This window comes from Caenorhabditis remanei, chromosome X (genome assembly GCF_010183535.1).
Source record: "Caenorhabditis remanei strain PX506 chromosome X, whole genome shotgun sequence".
In the NCBI taxonomy this organism is placed as follows: domain Eukaryota; kingdom Metazoa; phylum Nematoda; class Chromadorea; order Rhabditida; family Rhabditidae; genus Caenorhabditis; species Caenorhabditis remanei.
In genome coordinates, this window is record NC_071333.1 from 19,246,528 (window position 1) to 19,265,072 (window position 18,545).

Here is an 18,545-nt window from a genome sequence, read left to right on the forward strand (position 1 = left end):
AGAAATAAACACATAGGCCAATTAACACGTCTGTCGTGGAGAATTTAGTCTTCTCCCCTGCAGATATCTTTAGATTTCTTATCAAAACGATAAAAAATAAGCACATAGGCCAATTAACACGTCTGTCGTGGAGAATTTAGTCTTCTCCCCTGCAGATATCTTTAGATTTCTTATCAAAACGATAAGAAATAAACACATAGGCCAATTAACACGTCTGTCGTGGAGAATTTAGTCTTCTCCCCTGCAGATATCTTTAGATTTCTTATCAAAACGATAAGAAATAAACACATAGGCCAACTGACTCGTCTGTCGTGGAGAATTTAGTCTTCTCCCCTGCAGATATCTTTAGATTTCTTATCAAAACGATAAGAAATAAACACATAGGCCAACTGACTCGTCTGTCGTGGAGAATTTAGTCTTCTCCCCTGCAGATATCTTTAGATTTCTTATCAAAACGATAAGAAATAAACACATAGGCCAATTAACACGTCTGTCGTGGAGAATTTAGTCTTCTCCCCTGCAGATATCTTTAGATTTCTTATCAAAACGATAAGAAATAAACACATAGGCCAACTGACTCGTCTGTCGTGGAGAATTTAGTCTTCTCCCCTGCAGATATCTTTAGATTTCTTATCAAAACGATAAGAAATAAACACATAGGCCAATTAACACGTCTGTCGTGGAGAATTTAGTCTTCTCCCCTGCAGATATCTTTAGATTTCTTATCAAAACGATAAGAAATAAACACATAGGCCAATTAACACGTCTGTCGTGGAGAATTTAGTCTTCTCCCCTGCAGATATCTTTAGATTTCTTATCAAAACGATAAGAAATAAACACATAGGCCAACTGCAGATATAAAAAAATAGGAAATATCAATAATGATTGCAGAAAAATGAAATGTGGCATTTTGATAATTGATTTAAAAAAGTTCATTTTGCAAAATAATTTCGAAGTTTTGGGTAGAAGCGAGAGAAAGAGAGATGTGTGGAGGAAATTATGAGAATCATGTGAAAATTATGAGAAAGGGTCGATATTTGAGGTCATAAAACATAATGATATTAAAAACAGGGAAAACGGTACTGGAGATGTATTTAATAATGTAATTAAAAAAAATTTGCTTTTATGAAATTTCAGATAAAAAACGGAACAATGTAAGTTTGAGGTATAGAAATTATATTGATCGTGAGATATCATTTTGATGTGAGAGAATTCATAAAAACGTTTTTCAGATAACACAATGTTCTTATAACCGGTTCACAAACTCTGGCGGGGGTGTTAATGACGCATGGATTTTGTTCGGGTGGATCTCGTAGTTGAAAGCATGAAAAACCCTAGTAAAATAGGTTTTTAACCATTTCAACATTACTCACCCGAACAAACTCCATCCGCTTTTAACGCTCGTCGCTAAAGGTTTTTGAACCGATAAAAACAATTTAGGAAGCCATGTGCACTACAGGTGTATAAATTGTTTGAGGAGTTAGCAGTTGTTTTTAGTTGACTTCTGTACCACCAGAAGAACGGGTGGCATTGGCTTTGACCAATTCAAGAGCAGCCGATGTAGTCGGATTGAGAAGTGCCCAAACGGAAGGACGGGTGTGTTGAAGTCCCCAAACATATTGAATTGAGATGCTGGCTAGGTGTCTGAAATAATACATTCTGTTGTAAACCCTTCCTGTATATTTTCAGCTTGCACAGGTCTTATAACTGCGCTCCTTCGAACTGTTCTAGAAAAATGCCTATTTTTCTCAGAGTCTTTCAATTTCGCACACAATTTTATTTGAATTTCTTTGGATTTGATAGAGCGCGGTTGTAAGAAGCGGGTAGTCAAACTGTGGGTGTAATCTCTAGTATCTTTCTCAAATTGGTTTCTCCCGCTTATAAAATGTTACACATGCTCACCTGATTTGATCGAAGATTTCTAAAAACGCGGTGTTCGACCTGACTTCACTCCAAGCGTGGAGTACTTGTAACCTCCCCGCATTGACAGTGGCGTTATGTCCTTCATCGAGTAGAGCCAAGCAACGAAAAACACAATAGTCGTGTTTGTTGAATCCAATATTCCTTAGTCTGATTACTATATCATCCCAAGAAGACACCAAGTTCTGGTTACCAAGAAGTGCAATGAAGCCGACGGAGACTCTGTAAACGATTCATATTACACAAACTTGTCACGCCGGGTTTGAAATTTCAAGCAGTTTTTGAACGAAATTTTTAAATCTATTGAATTTTTTTTCTAAAAATGTAGAATTTTTGACTATACTTCAGAATTCAAGCAAAAACTAGTTATGCATTTAGAAATTGGATTTTTTTGAAAATAAAATCGTCTAAAAATTTGAAAATCTCGTTTAAAGAATATGTACCTTATCTTGAAGCCGTGCAGAGCCGGGCCGAAATTTGACAAGTTTGATTTTACAGAGTGATAAGTCGAAACTTACTCTTCTCCGTTTCCAATGTTGTATTGTGGATGAAGGGTGCCCAACACCATTGCATTCGTGATATCAATGATGTGAATTGTCAACCAGGACGTTTGCAGTAATTTTATTTGGTCATTCAACTGAAATTAATGGTTTCATTTTAGTAAATTTCTTATGATACTGTGAAAAAATAAAGTTTCGACCAAACGCAAGTGCGGCAGGGAGTTGTGGGCGGAGCTTAATTTGCAAACGGCGCGGATGAAATTCTTGCTGATTTTTTTAACGAGGAACATTGAATTTTGAGATAAAATTGTGTTTTATCTATGTTTTCAACGTTTTTTGTTACATATGAACTCGCTGCCGCACTTGCGTTTTAGCCCGCAAAAATCTTATTTTTAATCTTAGTTAAAACTGTATTTTTTTAACAGTAAAACATCACTCCCAAGAAGTTTTACTCAAAAAAAATTGAATGTTTTCAGTACTGAACTTCCGGGCCGACCGGGTCGCGGGACAAATAATTCATTTTCGGCCCGTCCTGTTGCAAGCAAGTCTAATACTTAGATAACGAGTTTTCTCACCTCGAGCTTGCTGAAGGTTTCATCTTGTTTTGCCCAGTTGACAATCTCTCGCAGATTTTCATCAGCAACTTGAACTGCAAACGCGTGAGCGTCACTTTTGACAATTCTAGAAAGAATTAGTGGTATGACGGAGTCGTCTGGCATAGTTTTGCAAATGGAGCTGCTGAAAAACTGGTTCACTGTCCTTTCGGTTGGTGTTGAGCAAAGTGGGAGGATTGGGGATGGAGTGCTGGCTGAAAATTGAGAGATTTGAAAACCCAAGTATATGTTTTGGTACTTACTGGATGGTGAATATGGTACCAGAAAAGGAGTATTAGTTATGATTGGCATCATTTCCGGCAGTGGATAATATGTGGGATAAAGCAATGAATGTGAGCTCAGACTTTGAAGATGTGCGTCATATTCCGTTGTTATTTTTGTTGGATCATGATATTGAGTTTGTGCATTTTGACCAGTTGAACTGAAAAAATAATGTTTAGTTGTGATGAATATACACATGTTCATATGAAAATAGTCTATATGATTTCAAATTTTTTTCCCGCGAAACCGAAAGTCTAGTAAAGCGCGTTTGCACACGACTTGGCAGGCTGAGTCGCCGTTCAGCCTAATTGCGTGCTGCGAGGGGCTATAATATTTTTTTGAATTTCACAATAATTTTTGTTGGAGCGCAGATGTTTCATCTGGACTTTCTATGACCCCGTGATATAACCTTACACTCTAGAATCTTGATTTCCAGCTGACATGAAATGTGGTTCTGGCTGTGACTCCATACGTAAAGCAACTCTCTCTTTTCGATCCATCATGTAGTATGAGTTGAATTTATTCTTTCCACCTCTTTTTTTATCTTCACGGACTGCTGAAAAACAACTATTTATTACCAAAATCATTTCCATACTTGTCAGCAAAATTAAGGCCCGGCCAGATGGAAAATTGGTCACTTTCGAGATTTTCTCGAAATTGGTTTCGAATATGGAGGCTTGGTCACGCACACAATTTGCTTTTTTTAAAGGATTGTTGTTATTCAGAATCTTAAGAAGATTCTGAATCTGACAGTACCAAAATAGTTGAGGTACCTGATTCACGAGACCCCGAAAAGCAACGCCAAAATTTGGTTTCTTCTTTGAAAATTTTCGAGAATTTAGACTTGTGACTTTGACACTAAGCCACGCCCAACAGAAATTTTTTTTTGGAATTTTCTGTTGTATACAAAATTTAGAGAAGATTGTTAATCCGAAGTTTTCAAAATCTTTATGGCATCGAATCCAGAAGAGCGCGAAAGGTCATTTGAGATTTTCTGGAAATTGGTTTTGAATTTTGTGGCTAGGCCACGCCCACAATTTGCGTTTTTTTTTGGATCTTTTTGGTTCAGATTTTTAGAGAAATTCTAAATTTGATGGTACTCAAATTATCAAGGTATCGAATTTAGAAAATCCCAAAAACTGACGTCAAAAATTGATAGTTTTAGAAGTTTTTAGAGAATTTCGACTTGCGACTTTGACGCTAAGCCACGTCCAGGTGTTTCCGGGCCTACCCGGGCCGAGCCTTGACAAATATGCTCATTCCAGTTTTTACAGTACCTTCCATCTTCATCCCCATCATTAGACATTTTTGAAAACGGCAACTTTTACATCGTTTTCGGAAGGATTGATCTACACGGCAGTTGGCTTGCAAAGCACATCGGAAATGCTGGAATATTGAAAAAAGTATTGAAAAAGCGAAAGATAGGCGAGAAAAAGATCAAAAATTGTTCTTTCAGAATTTTGTCACCTTTCGATTGCATTTTTAATATGAAGTCAAAAACTTGATTTTTTTTCTTAAACAATTTTGAAAAAACTCAAATTCTTTTCAATTAAACAGCATTTTTGTTTCTTTTTCTGTCTTTCCTTACCTTTCTATCTTGCACAGTGCGTTTGAAGAATCCCTGTAAAAACAATACAAATTTCAACAATTAAAATAATTAAATCAGTGAAAATCTAGAAAAAAGAATATATTAGCACGGCACATTTATCACAACTACGATCTACCGAAACCAAAGAAAATTGTGTGCGAAATTGAGAGACCCAGAGAAGAAAAGATATTTTTAACGACTTTTCGGTAGAGCGCAGTTGTAAGAACTGTGCCGAGCTAATACGTGCCCTCCATTTTCTTTACTACAAATGTACAAATCTAACAAGTCTCGGAAAAGCGCTCCGTCGCACAACCGTTGGCGCGGTGTTAAAAAAGGCTTGGCTGAGCGCATATTCAAATATTACCTTTTTTTGTCGTATCCTTCAATATAAACCGAAAAACGCACGCAACCATACCCCAGTGATTAAAAAAAAACTTCTTCTAATCCTGAATCATAGTCGAAAGCTTGAACTTTTGGCAAAAAAAAATTTCGGAAAAGTTTGATTTTTGGCGCCAAAATCCGGGCTTTCACAACCAAGAAAACCTGCAAGACTTCAAATAACTAACCTTGCAACTTTCACAAGTCAAAACTCCATAGTGGTATCCGGATACTTGATCACCGCAGATAGGGCATATCTCCGTTTCATATTTTGGTTTCTTTGCCTCCATTTCATCAACCTTTGTCGATTGAGGAGGAGACCTGAAAATGGGTGGATAATTCAAATATTATTGCACAGGGCCATAGAAAGTCCATAAATTTGTACAAGAATTAGGCCTTTGGTATTTTCGAGACCGTTTCCGAATCAGAAATAAATCTGGTAAACCTTTCTGTGAGTCGGGTTATGACACCTTAAACTTTTCCAATGGTTAAGCTTTTCCGCAAGTTAGACGTGCCATAACTCGGCTCACAGAAGCATTTACCAGAATTTTATCTCAGATTCGGAATCTACGGGCTCAATAATACCAGAGACTGAATTGTTGAGTCGCTTGAAAAAGTGTGTGAAGTAGAACAATTGCGGAAAGTGAGGGAACTAGCCTAAAGAGATCTTATTTTTTTAAAAAGGGGAGGAGCTACTCAACTCTGAAGAGGAATCAGAGAAAGAGAGATGTCTCGTTTGGGGGAACACATGTGGTTATGAGTATTCTATTTTTAGATCACAAGAACCAATTTCACGTGACCATTGTATGTAGATATAGCTTCCAAGCAGACGCGACACCACAGCATATTGGAAAGGGGGGGGGGGGAGGCTAGACTATCCTTGTTACACAAAGTTCCCCCCTTTCTAATCTGACCATGAACATCGATCAGACTAGACACAGTTCATTATGAAATATGATCTCACCGCGCAGATGTTTGTCTGATTGAAATGTAAAAATGATGATAAATGGAACTTTGAAAACAACTTTTCAAAAATTATACTCAAAAACGTCTTTCAAACGGTATATAAATTTAATTGATGGTGCTTTCAACTTTATGTGGCCTATCATCCTCCTATCATTATCTTAAACCGCATTTAATTCACTTTATCAACAATCCATAAGAAACGGTGTCTTACAAAAAAGAGTCAGCGATGATTTTATTCGATAAATGAAAGTTTCAATGAAAATATTTTGAAAAAAGAAAAGATTTTGTGTAAGGACAGAGGAAGAATGGTACTAATTGTAAGTTAATTGTGTCCATTTTGACGTATTAAATTGCGTTGTTTGGGAAACACCGTCCCTTCTGTCCCCGTTGAGCACTGTGTTCCCGTTGAGCACCTAAATTAGCAAAAAAGTACTTAACTCTTTTTCTCGCAATTGTGAGGACCATTGAAACACTCTACGCTGATTTTACATTATTTTTCGATCTCCCAATCCTTGCAAAAAGGGGAGACGCCTCATCAGGTAGATGAGCGCATTCTCCCCTTCCCCTCCCAAGCGGCGTGACGTCCTAGTGGATAGCAGCCTAGGACGGAGGTCCGAGAGATGCAGGTTCGATTCCTGCCGGCGGATTGAAAAAGCCATGGACAGTTCATTAGACCAATTCTATAAACTAGACGCGAGAAGCTTATGCAGTTTTTGACATTATTTTTTTGCTAAAATTTCATTGATTTTCGAGCAAAAATAAGATGAAAATAAAAATCTACCTATGTATTCCATTTGGACCCTCCAAAATTCCACTGTTTTATACATTTTGATAAATCTACAGCCCATTTTCAATTTTTCTAGTTATGGGGCACACATTTGATGTAGTCATCGAACAGACATGATGATAATTTCTGGATGTGAAATTTGTAACACTTTGAATGCTACGTATGACTGATTTAGAAAAAAAAACTAAAGCTGTTAGAGTAATAGAAGAAACAATTTTCAACGGAAACGTATTTATTAAAAATTAAAAAAAGCACGTTATACAAAGTCGCTTGATGAAAAATTCACAGCAGTTATAAGGCCGCAAAATTAGTTGGGAGAGGAAATCCGTCGAGTTTCATGAATAACCTATCAAACGGACATCGAATGTGTCCATCAACACAGAGTTCCTTGATGCAGGCCATGCACGCTGTATGTCCACAAGCTGAAAATAAAAGAATGTTTGAAGCCATTTGTAACGAAAACGTCTCAGCTTATAAACACCTGAAAAAACTTACGCAGGATCTTTGGCGATTTCTCATCTTTAGCAACATTCTTGAAACCCTTCTGGCATCTCTCGCATACAATCTCTGCAACGATTTCATCAGCCTCTGTCGTCAAATCCGTGCTTTTCATTTTCTGCTTGAGGTCATTTATTCTTTCAGCGTAAATCTGTGAAATCTTCTCCTCGTTTTGCAACACATCTTCTTTATCAGCGATATCCGTTTCTCGAGCCTTTTCTACCAACTTCATAAAACTCTCATGTTCCTTCTCTTCTAGTTTCATTCTTTCATTCTCCTTCTTCATTTCTCTTATTTCTGCTTCAACATCTCGTAAAGTAATCTGCAATTGTTCTTCGTGGTGATCAGCATCCTTTTCATGGCGAATTGTTTCTCGCTTCAATCGTCGCACTTCTTTTGCAAAGTATTCTTCCATCTTTCGACGTTCATCTTCGAGTTGTTTCAGTTCGCTTCTCAGTGTCTCAACTTCATCCGTTTTTGACGGTTGTTGCGGTTGCTGAACTTTTCTTTTCTTGGACATTGGTTGGGACGTTGAATTGTCTCCTGACCGTTTCGCGACAATCGCCTTGTTGCGGACCATACTTGCTGGTAGAGTCTGTAAAAAAGAGAGATGGAAAATATTGTATGTAAAATAATGTGTTAGAAATATCAATATGAGAGAAAACACTATCGGAACGAAAAGTAGAGGGCGAGAGGAAAATCGATAGAAAATCAATCGTGCAGAGGATTATAAGAAGTGGTTTGCAGTGACCCTGTTCTACGATGAGTTATGGTCTCCATAGATACAACCCCCGTTTGGACAGATGCGTGCGTTACGTTTCGCTGCGTTTCGTTGCGAGACCCAAACGTTCCATTGATTTTGGAACCCTATGCAAACGGTCATTTTTCCTACCGATGCATCTCCTGGAGTGTTGGCCACATTTCAATTTCTATGTGCGCATTGTTTTTCAAACCCTATATTGGAACTCTGGAACTGTTTTTTCCTAGTCTTTCTCTTTCTTTGTTTCTTACATCAAAAGTAATATTAAATTGAACTTTTAAGGAAAACAAAGTTATTGATATGTCTGCTGCGAGAACCAACACAACAATTGCTGCTTTGAAGGCAAAGATTGAAAAAACCAGAAAAACCATCGAACTAAGAAAATCGTACTTGGAGCCATTAGAAAAAGAGCACGAAGAAGCCAAGCTTCGAGTTAACAAAGCAATCGAAGACAAAAAGAGGATCTTAAAGAACCATGCGGCTCGTATGAGAGGAATGAAAAACAGCAAGAAGAACTTTCAAAAACAACTTCAAAATAAACGACAAAATGGAACAACTACTCAGAATAAAAAGTTCCACGCTCAGATTGAGGCAAAAAGAAAGGAAATCAGGGAGCAACGAAAGGAGTTTCTGAAGTTGAAAGCAAAATCACAAGCGGGAATTGTGCAGGCAAACAGAGACGCTTTGTCGTGCGGAATCTGTCTTGAAAACTACGACACCGACGAGAAGTTTCCAAAGGTTCTTGGTAAGTTTGGTCACGGTCACGAAGCAGTGGTCGGAACAAATACGGGTTTTCCAATAAGAATTTTTCAGATTGCGGGCACACCATCTGCCTTGTGTGTTTGGATAGTTTGGAGAAGTCTAATGGTTATCTTGTGTCCTGTCCCTTCTGTCGCGAGAAGTGTTCTACCAGAAATTGCCCAACAAACCTTTTTACGTTGAACAAGTGATTTTATGTTGAACACGTTTTTATTATCTTCTATTTTTTTATTGTTTCAAATCTGTTTAAAAATAAATGTTAAGATGTGTGTTTTTTGTCTTGGACTTTATGCAATCCGCAGAGTATCCCACAAAATTACTTATTGGAACACACAAACAGGACTCCGATCTGGGTGACTTTCTATTTAGTGAGAGGAGAGTAGGTCTTCTGGTTTACAATCTCACTTCATCTACCGGCCTAGTCTCACTAGACTCTCATCTCCTAATAGCATCCCTAACAGGTCGACAGCCTCAAATAAACTAATAATGTTGTTTTAATGAATTGATAACTCTGTATTGGTACGACTCACATACCGTAAAAATTGTATTTGAGATGCCCCTCTAATAACTATTAAAATCAATAAATTTCAGGAACTCGTTGGGTACCGAGGTCGGGCGAATTTGTCCACAGAAAATAGAGGTGCACCTTCTATTTGAAGTGCGCTTCTGATAGAGTCGCCCTCCAACGAATCCTTTGAACAATACAGGTGCATGCATCTTAAATACAGTTTTTACGGTATATCCAACGGGAGATGGTTGGAGTTTAAGATGTCATTTACATGGAATTGCGATACCAAAAGCTAGTGAACTGACAATAGCTATTTCGCGAACCAGGCAGTCGAATAGGCAGTAAAGATACCCATGTAACGAATCCATATTGAAGTTTGGCATTTCTAAAATCAACACTCAGTTTTAGGGATAGGTAACAACAGTATGAATGAAAGGAAATCGAGACGAATGAGTTAGAAAATGAAAGAGCTGCATACAAAATGAAAAATAAATGAATGAAAACGCATGTCCACTCTAGGTCGATAGGCGGGACGTTTTGTTTTACCAATAGTGACACACATATTATTCAATGTAGTATAAGGCGGAGACAAAACATTCTCATCTATTGCGAAATGACAAGGTTGTGGAGTGGTGCGACGTTTCACTATTTCTGAGTCAGAAATTATTGAGATATGCGATATTTGGTTAACGTTCTGGAACCGTTCAATCCATGAAACTGGATATGTTCTATTTTTGCAAAACCAGACCGCTAGACATTGTGAAAATTGAGCAAACCTGATGTTGAATTGACTATCATTGTGAATTCACATTTAGAATCGATTCTCAGAAACAAACTTTCTAAGAAATTTTTGTTGAAATAGTTAATTTGGCTGAAGGCGGTGGGTCGCCTCTCTTAGTCTTCGAAAGAGTAAAGACAAAAGAGAAGTGGAAAAAACGACGGCCAAAGAAGAATTCCGAGAAATACTGGAAACAAGTGCGTGGGGAGTAAAAACATGGCGGGAGGATGGTGATTGGAAGGTGAGAGCTACTAAGCAGTTCCAAAAGGGATCTTGCCTGCGACCTTATCCATGACTCTTGATGACTCATAACTCTGTTGGCGTGACTTTCTAGTTTTTTCTTGCAGATTCGTATTCCACAAAGTCTGAAAAATGAACTAAAAAGCAAAATGTATTTCACAAATATCAATTTATTTAATAAAATTGTTTAACAGAAAGTGAAAGCTAAAAAGATAAATCATAAAAACTTTTACGTGAACAATATCATGACAAAGTATTATATTAATTTCGAAGTCAGAAATCTGAACAGGAATGTTTCTTCGTTGGAACTCGTTGACGTGTAATTTCCTTATTCTCATTGATCATTAGGCAGTATCTTCAAATAGCTCAATTGTGTTATTGAGAGCTTCAATTGTTTTGATTGTCGCAAACTGCGCGTTTCGACGAGTATCAAACGATAGCTTATTCTGAAACTGGAAATTGATCCAGTCTTCCTTAGACACGGCTAAACTGCATTCGATCTCTTCATCCACATTGGTAATATTGATTTCTCCATTGAATGGATCCGCACACAAATTGATATAGAAAAGAGCACCATCCCTATCTTCCGCTTTCTTCACCAGATGACTTTTAAACTCCTTGAACGTCACTTTTTTTCCGTCCATCGACCCAATATACTCCTCCATACAGTCCATAAAAAAGTCGGAAAACTGCAGAACTTCATATAGTTTTGAAAAACTTTTTGCCTTTTTGAAATTGTATTCGATTCGATAGAATCGATTTCCTTCTTCCAACATCTTCTTGTAGAATCCTTCAAGCTGTTCTTGTGTGCACCAGTGTTGGTTTTCTGGGCGCTCATTGAAAAAGAATTCAACTCCTTTTTTTGGTGCATCCGCCCAAACATGAGCCATCTGATAGCCACAATTTTCGGCATAACTCAAATAAGCATTCAGAACTTTTCGATAGACGACACTTCTCTTCTTGGGGTCATCCAACTCCAGATGCTGCACAGAGTCAAGATAGTAAAGCACTATCCAGCCTGACTCGTACTCTTTGACAGAGAAAGAAAGAAAATTCACATAAACCGCTCCTTGTTTTTGGTATACCACAATTTTGCGCTCCTTGCATTGGACTTGTTGTGGCAACGGAAGCTTTGATTTTTCCAAGAACGATTTCATTTTTTTTCCAATTGGTGCCAGTGCTGTCACATTTCTGACAATTCTAACCTTCAACAATTTGATGAAATTCAATTGGCTCAATGCTTCTTCCACAAAGTTGGTCAGCATGTTGGTCGGCAACTTGTCAAAATCGAAAATTGGTTTTACGTTGCATTTGCACATTATAGAATCCTCCTGTAGCGCTTTGCATGGTTCATGAGTAAAATTGCGACAAGCATTGCATTCGATGAGGGGCTCCGCAATTGATACATTACAACATTCTTCAAATCGATTTTTGTGAACTTCTTTCTCCTCGGACAGCGTCAGGTACGTAGCTGCCATGCAATCGGCATCAAAACATGTGACGCAATAACAGTACTCTTCACCGTCCTCCTCTTTGTAACCGTAATAGGATTCATTTGCTTTTATACCATCGCAATTTCCTCCTTCACAACTCATCGTGGTGGCTTTGTATTCTTGAAGTTTTCCGCAGCATAATCCAAGATTCCGCAGTTTTCTCGTCACTTTGGCGTAAATCTATAAAAAATAATAAGTTTTTGAATCATAGAAATAATTGACAAACCTCTTCAGTTTTCCTCCCTCTGTTCACCTTTAGTAACTCTAGGAAAAATTTATGAACTTTTTCATAGAGTTCGTTCAAAGTTTTGATGTTGGACAATTCGTCTTGCTGATCCTGAGGGAGTCTTGCCAAAGATTTTGTCTTCGGGGCCATTTGCGAAACTTTGTCAACAATCGCATTCTTCAAATCTACAAGTTCCAGACGGGGGGTCTCGGCAGTTGTGTTGTTCACTTGTGAAACGTGAGTATTGGAGGTGGATGGTTCAGAATTGGGGGTAGACTGCTCTTTCCTGGATGTCATTCTTCTTTTTGGACTATTCTTCTTTCCATCATTTTTCCGTTTTCGATCCTGTTTTGTCTTGTTCTTATTCCCACGCAAGCTTTTGGCATCACAATTATCTGGTGTAACCAGTGGGTTTTGCATCTCATTGGGTACAACAGCTTCGGTAATCTCTCCATTATTTTGTTCTCCACTATCTTCGATTTCCATGACTTCGGCAGGCGCAAGAGCTTGTTGATTGGCATCTTGAATGACAGGATCCAAAACAGCGGCAAGTGGAAGATGTGCAACCTCCATATTTCTAACCAGTACATCTTCAACCGGCTCATCACCAAGCGGAGCGTCTTCAATCGGTACATCTGGACCTGGCAGATCAGCAATTGGAACTGCTGGATCTGGATGAGCAACAAACTCAGGCTCGTCAAATGCGTCTGCTTCAAAATGTTGTTCGACTGGATGTGGCTGCGGTTGATGCTTCTTCTTCTTTGGCTCATTTCTGGCATCCCTTACAACTGGTGGATCCATTGGATTTTGGTTCTCATTGGGAGCAGCTGCGTTTACTCCTTCATCATCTGGTTCTTCATTACCATTGAGCACCAAAGCTTCAGCAGCATGTTCGTGGATTTCTGGTGCATCTTGAATTACCAGGACCGGAGCTGCGGCAAGTGGAAGAGCTGGAACCTCCACATTTTCAGCAGGCACGACTCCAACTGGCACATCTGGAACTGGGTCGTCAGCAACTGGCACTTCTGGATTTGGAAGGGGGTGCAACACAGGTTCGTCGAATTGGTCTCTTTCGAAGTTCCTATCGACAGGATGTCTTATTGGTGAGATCTGAAAAAATTTAAATAGATTATCAGTGTTTTCTCATCTTGCAGACTTTAGAGAATGCGTCGTCATTTTCTACTCTGTCTCCTTTCTCAAAAAAGCGTATGACGGAGAAGACAACAGTGAAAAGGCAGAAACAAAATCAATCAGCGTGTCAGATAGAGAGAGAGAGAGAGAGAGAGAGAGAGAGAGAGAGAGAGAGAGAGAGAGAGAGAGAGAGAGAGAGAGAGAGAGAGAGAGAGAGAGAAAACCAATAGTCACCAATTACACGTTCGCTGGTCGATAAAATATAGTGTGACCCGGACCGCTATGGACAACCGCTACGCACAACCGCTACGCACAACCGCTCGCAAGGCGAGAGAGTGTACAAAAGGAGGAGGATGTGTGTCTGGCTGCGGTTGGCGGGCCCTCCATATTTTGGGTATTTATGTGAGAAACTTGGATTGTGCATTACCCTGTCAAACGTAAACTGGTCACGACAACCACACTTCCTGAAACGACTCCACAGCACTATAGTGGTACGAAAACGGACGGATCTGGAAAGGAATGAAACAATGTGCGGAGCATGAAAACAAATGGAAATGGAAATGCATCAGTTGCAGTGCCCCCCGGTTCTGTGAATCGAAATAGAGATGTTTCATTTCAAATTTGGTTTATTAAATGAATTTTACTGAGATGAGCTGCCAATTTCATTACCATTAGATTATCCACGCTGTTGATCTGTAGTGTTGCTGTCGGTCTGAAATTTCATACCAATTTTGAAATTTTTCAAATGTCTTTTTAATGAAGCAACCACGGAAAAACATCATCCAACTACAGAAAAGAAGCATCCTTCAATTTTACATTTCACTATCAATCAAGGAAAAAAACGAATCACATTTAATTATAATTTATTAGAGTCCGGCAAGCCCAATTACTGACACGGGGGAAAACTGGAGGGACCAACCACTCTTCACCCCGCAAACACCGTGACGACATATTGCGTACCTTCCCAGAGTCCGTTTGTATAGACCTCACACAGGGTCCCATCACACACACAATATAAGGCTACCTCATTCTTCGCTCCGCTCTCAAGTAGGATTCTCATCTTCTCACTTGGATTCTTATCCTCTAACGTAAGTCAACCATTATTAAGATGAATTCTTGAATTTTCTTTTAGGATGGACACCGTATTTGCTCCCGGAACACTTGCCAACGGACGATTCCGAGTGATGGATATGTTCCATGCTAAAGAGACGCAGGTCTACAATGTAAAAGACACGCAGCAAGGAGATCTTGAATGTATCCTGAAACTGTACAAAAGAGAAATATTTGAGTTTTCCCCCGTGTCAGTAATTGGGCTTGCCGGACTCTAATAAATTTTAATTAAATGTGATTCGTTTTTTTCCTTGATTGATAGTGAAATGTAAAATTGAAGGATGCTTCTTTTCTGTAGTTGGATGATGTTTTTCCGTGGTTGCTTCATTAAAAAGACATTTGAAAAATTTCAAAATTGGTATGAAATTTCAGACCGACAGCAACACTACAGATCAACAGCGTGGATAATCTAATGGTAATGAAATTGGCAGCTCATCTCAGTAAAATTCATTTAATAAACCAAATTTGAAATGAAACATCTCTATTTCGATTCACAGAACCGGGGGGCACTGCAACTGATGCATTTCCATTTCCATTTGTTTTCATGCTCCGCACATTGTTTCATTCCTTTCCAGATCCGTCCGTTTTCGTACCACTATAGTGCTGTGGAGTCGTTTCAGGAAGTGTGGTTGTCGTGACCAGTTTACGTTTGACAGGGTAATGCACAATCCAAGTTTCTCACATAAATACCCAAAATATGGAGGGCCCGCCAACCGCAGCCAGACACACATCCTCCTCCTTTTGTACACTCTCTCGCCTTGCGAGCGGTTGTGCGTAGCGGTTGTGCGTAGCGGTTGTCCATAGCGGTCCGGGTCACACTATATTTTATCGACCAGCGAACGTGTAATTGGTGACTATTGGTTTTCTCTCTCTCTCTCTCTCTCTCTCTCTCTCTCTCTCTCTCTCTCTCTCTCTCTCTCTATCTGACACGCTGATTGATTTTGTTTCTGCCTTTTCACTGTTGTCTTCTCCGTCATACGCTTTTTTGAGAAAGGAGACAGAGTAGAAAATGACGACGCATTCTCTAAAGTCTGCAAGATGAGAAAACACTGATAATCTACTTAAATTTTTTCAGATCTCACCAATAAGACATCCTGTCGATAGGAACTTCGAAAGAGACCAATTCGACGAACCTGTGTTGCACCCCCTTCCAAATCCAGAAGTGCCAGTTGCTGACGACTTAGTTCCAGATGTGCCAGTTGGAGTCGTGCCTGCTGAAAATGTGGAGGTTCCAGCTCTTCCACTTGCCGCAGCTCCGGTCCTGGTAATTCAAGATGCACCAGAAATCCACGAACATGCTGCTGAAGCTTTGGTGCTCAATGGTAATGAAGAACCAGATGATGAAGGAGTAAACGCAGCTGCTCCCAATGAGAACCAAAATCCAATGGATCCACCAGTTGTAAGGGATGCCAGAAATGAGCCAAAGAAGAAGAAGCATCAACCGCAGCCACATCCAGTCGAACAACATTTTGAAGCAGACGCATTTGACGAGCCTGAGTTTGTTGCTCATCCAGATCCAGCAGTTCCAATTGCTGATCTGCCAGGTCCAGATGTACCGATTGAAGACGCTCCGCTTGGTGATGAGCCGGTTGAAGATGTACTGGTTAGAAATATGGAGGTTGCACATCTTCCACTTGCCGCTGTTTTGGATCCTGTCATTCAAGATGCCAATCAACAAGCTCTTGCGCCTGCCGAAGTCATGGAAATCGAAGATAGTGGAGAACAAAATAATGGAGAGATTACCGAAGCTGTTGTACCCAATGAGATGCAAAACCCACTGGTTGCACCAGATGATTGTGATGCCAAAAGCTTGCGTGGGAATAAGAACAAGACAAAACAGGATCGAAAACGGAAAAATGATGGAAAGAAGAATAGTCCAAAAAGAAGAATGACATCCAGGAAAGAGCAGTCTACCCCCAATTCTGAACCATCCACCTCCAATACTCACGTTTCACAAGTGAACAACACAACTGCCGAGACCCCGCGTCTGGAACTTGTAGATTTGAAGAATGCGATTGTTGACAAAGTTTCGCAAATGGCCCCGAAGACAAAATCTTTGGCAAGACTCCCTCAGGATCTGCAAGACGAATTGTCCAACATCAAAACTTTTAACGAACTCTATGAAAAAGTTCATAAATTTTTCCTAGAGTTACTAAAGGTGAACAGAGGGAGGAAAACTGAAGAGGTTTGTCAATTATTTCTATGATTCAAAAACTTATTATTTTTTTATAGATTTACGCCAAAGTGACGAGAAAACTGCGGAATCTTGGATTATGCTGCGGAAAACTTCAAGAATACAAAGCCACCACGATGAGTTGTGAAGGAGGAAATTGCGATGGTATAAAAGCAAATGAATCCTATTACGGTTACAAAGAGGAGGACGGTGAAGAGTACTGTTATTGCGTCACATGTTTTGATGCCGATTGCATGGCAGCTACGTACCTGACGCTGTCCGAGGAGAAAGAAGTTCACAAAAATCGATTTGAAGAATGTTGTAATGTATCAATTGCGGAGCCCCTCATCGAATGCAATGCTTGTCGCAATTTTACTCATGAACCATGCAAAGCGCTACAGGAGGATTCTATAATGTGCAAATGCAACGTAAAACCAATTTTCGATTTTGACAAGTTGCCGACCAACATGCTGACCAACTTTGTGGAAGAAGCATTGAGCCAATTGAATTTCATCAAATTGTTGAAGGTTAGAATTGTCAGAAATGTGACAGCACTGGCACCAATTGGAAAAAAAATGAAATCGTTCTTGGAAAAATCGAAACTCCCGTTGCCACAACAAGTCCAATGCAAGGAGCGCAAAATTGTGGTATACCAACAACAAGGATCGGTCTTTGTAAATTTTCTTTCTTTCTCTGTCAAAGAGTACGAGTCAGGCTGGATAGTGCTTTACTATCTTGACTCTGTGCAGCATCTGGAGTTGGATGACCCCAAGAAGAGAAGTGCCGTCTATCGAAAAGTTCTGAATGCTTATTTGAGTTATGCCGAAAATTGTGGCTATCAGATGGCTCATGTTTGGGCGGATGCACCAAAAAAAGGAGTTGAATTCTTTTTCAATGAGCGCCCAGAAAACCAACACTGGTGCACACAAGAACAGCTTGAAGGATTCTACAAGAAGATGTTGGAAGAAGGAAATCGATTCTATCGAATCGAATACAATTTCAAAAAGGCAAAAAGTTTTTCAAAACTATATGAAGTTCTGCAGTTTTCCGACTTTTTTATGGACTGTATGGAGGAGTATATTGGGTCGATGGACGGAAAAAAAGTGACGTTCAAGGAGTTTAAAAGTCATCTGGTGAAGAAAGCGGAAGATAGGGATGGTGCTCTTTTCTATATCAATTTGTGTGCGGATCCATTCAATGGAGAAATCAATATTACCGATGTGGATGAAGAGATCAAATGCGATTTAGCCGTCTCTAAGGAAGACTGGATCAATTTCCAGTTTCAGAATAAGCTATCGTTTGATACTCGTCGGAACGCGCAGTTTGCGACAATCAAAACAATTGAAGCTCTCAATAACACAATTGAGCTAATTGAAGATACTGCCGAATGATCAATGAGGAGAAGGAAATTAAACGTCATCGAGTTCCAACGAAGAAACATTCCTGTTCAGATTTCTGACTTCGAAATTAATATAATACTTTGTCATGATATTGTTCACGTAAAAGTTTTTATGATTTATCTTTTCAGCTTTCACTTTCTGTTAAACAATTTTATTAAATAAATTGATATTTGTGAAATACTTTTTGCTTTTTAGTTCATTTTTCAGACTTTGTGGAATACGAATCTGCAAGAAAAAACTAGAAAGTCACGCCAACAGAGTTATGAGTCATCAAGAGTCATGGATAAGGTCGCAGGCAAGATCCCTTTTGGAACTGCTTAGTAGCTCTCACCTTCCAATCACCATCCTCCCGCCATGTTTTTACTCCCCACGCACTTGTTTCCAGTATTTCTCGGAATTCTTCTTTGGCCGTCGTTTTTTCCACTTCTCTTTTGTCTTTACTCTTTCGAAGACTA

The 18,545-nt window shown here is 39.3% G+C and overlaps 4 protein-coding genes across 4 annotated transcripts; 2 read left to right on the forward strand and 2 right to left on the reverse strand.

The window, feature by feature from the left end:
- Positions 1 to 1,493: 1,493 nt before the first annotated feature.
- On the reverse strand, positions 1,494 to 8,092 carry GCK72_025877 (uncharacterized protein; the record flags this gene model as incomplete). Its single annotated transcript, XM_053736526.1, has 10 exons — positions 1,494 to 1,644; positions 1,903 to 2,142; positions 2,439 to 2,557; positions 2,996 to 3,228; positions 3,277 to 3,455; positions 3,710 to 3,851; positions 4,573 to 4,681; positions 5,450 to 5,582; positions 7,361 to 7,436; positions 7,510 to 8,092. The coding sequence occupies 10 exons, from the start codon at positions 8,090 to 8,092 to the stop codon at positions 1,494 to 1,496; spliced, it is 1,965 nt and encodes a 654-aa protein (XP_053580092.1).
- Positions 8,093 to 8,572: 480 nt separating this feature from the next.
- GCK72_025878 (uncharacterized protein) lies at positions 8,573 to 9,222 on the forward strand (the record flags this gene model as incomplete). Its single annotated transcript, XM_003105523.2, has 2 exons — positions 8,573 to 9,017; positions 9,086 to 9,222. 2 exons carry the CDS (start codon positions 8,573 to 8,575, stop codon positions 9,220 to 9,222), a joined length of 582 nt encoding a protein of 193 aa, XP_003105571.2.
- A 1,679-nt stretch (positions 9,223 to 10,901) lies between these two features.
- Positions 10,902 to 14,467, reverse strand: GCK72_025879 (uncharacterized protein; the record flags this gene model as incomplete). The annotated part of the gene is made up of 3 exons (XM_053736527.1): positions 10,902 to 12,230; positions 12,277 to 13,386; positions 14,432 to 14,467. The coding sequence occupies 3 exons, from the start codon at positions 14,465 to 14,467 to the stop codon at positions 10,902 to 10,904; spliced, it is 2,475 nt and encodes an 824-aa protein (XP_053580093.1).
- A 73-nt stretch (positions 14,468 to 14,540) lies between these two features.
- GCK72_025880 (uncharacterized protein) lies at positions 14,541 to 18,081 on the forward strand (the record flags this gene model as incomplete). Its single annotated transcript, XM_053736528.1, has 3 exons — positions 14,541 to 14,630; positions 15,593 to 16,702; positions 16,750 to 18,081. 3 exons carry the CDS (start codon positions 14,541 to 14,543, stop codon positions 18,079 to 18,081), a joined length of 2,532 nt encoding a protein of 843 aa, XP_053580094.1.
- Between the last annotated feature and the right edge of the window lie 464 nt (positions 18,082 to 18,545).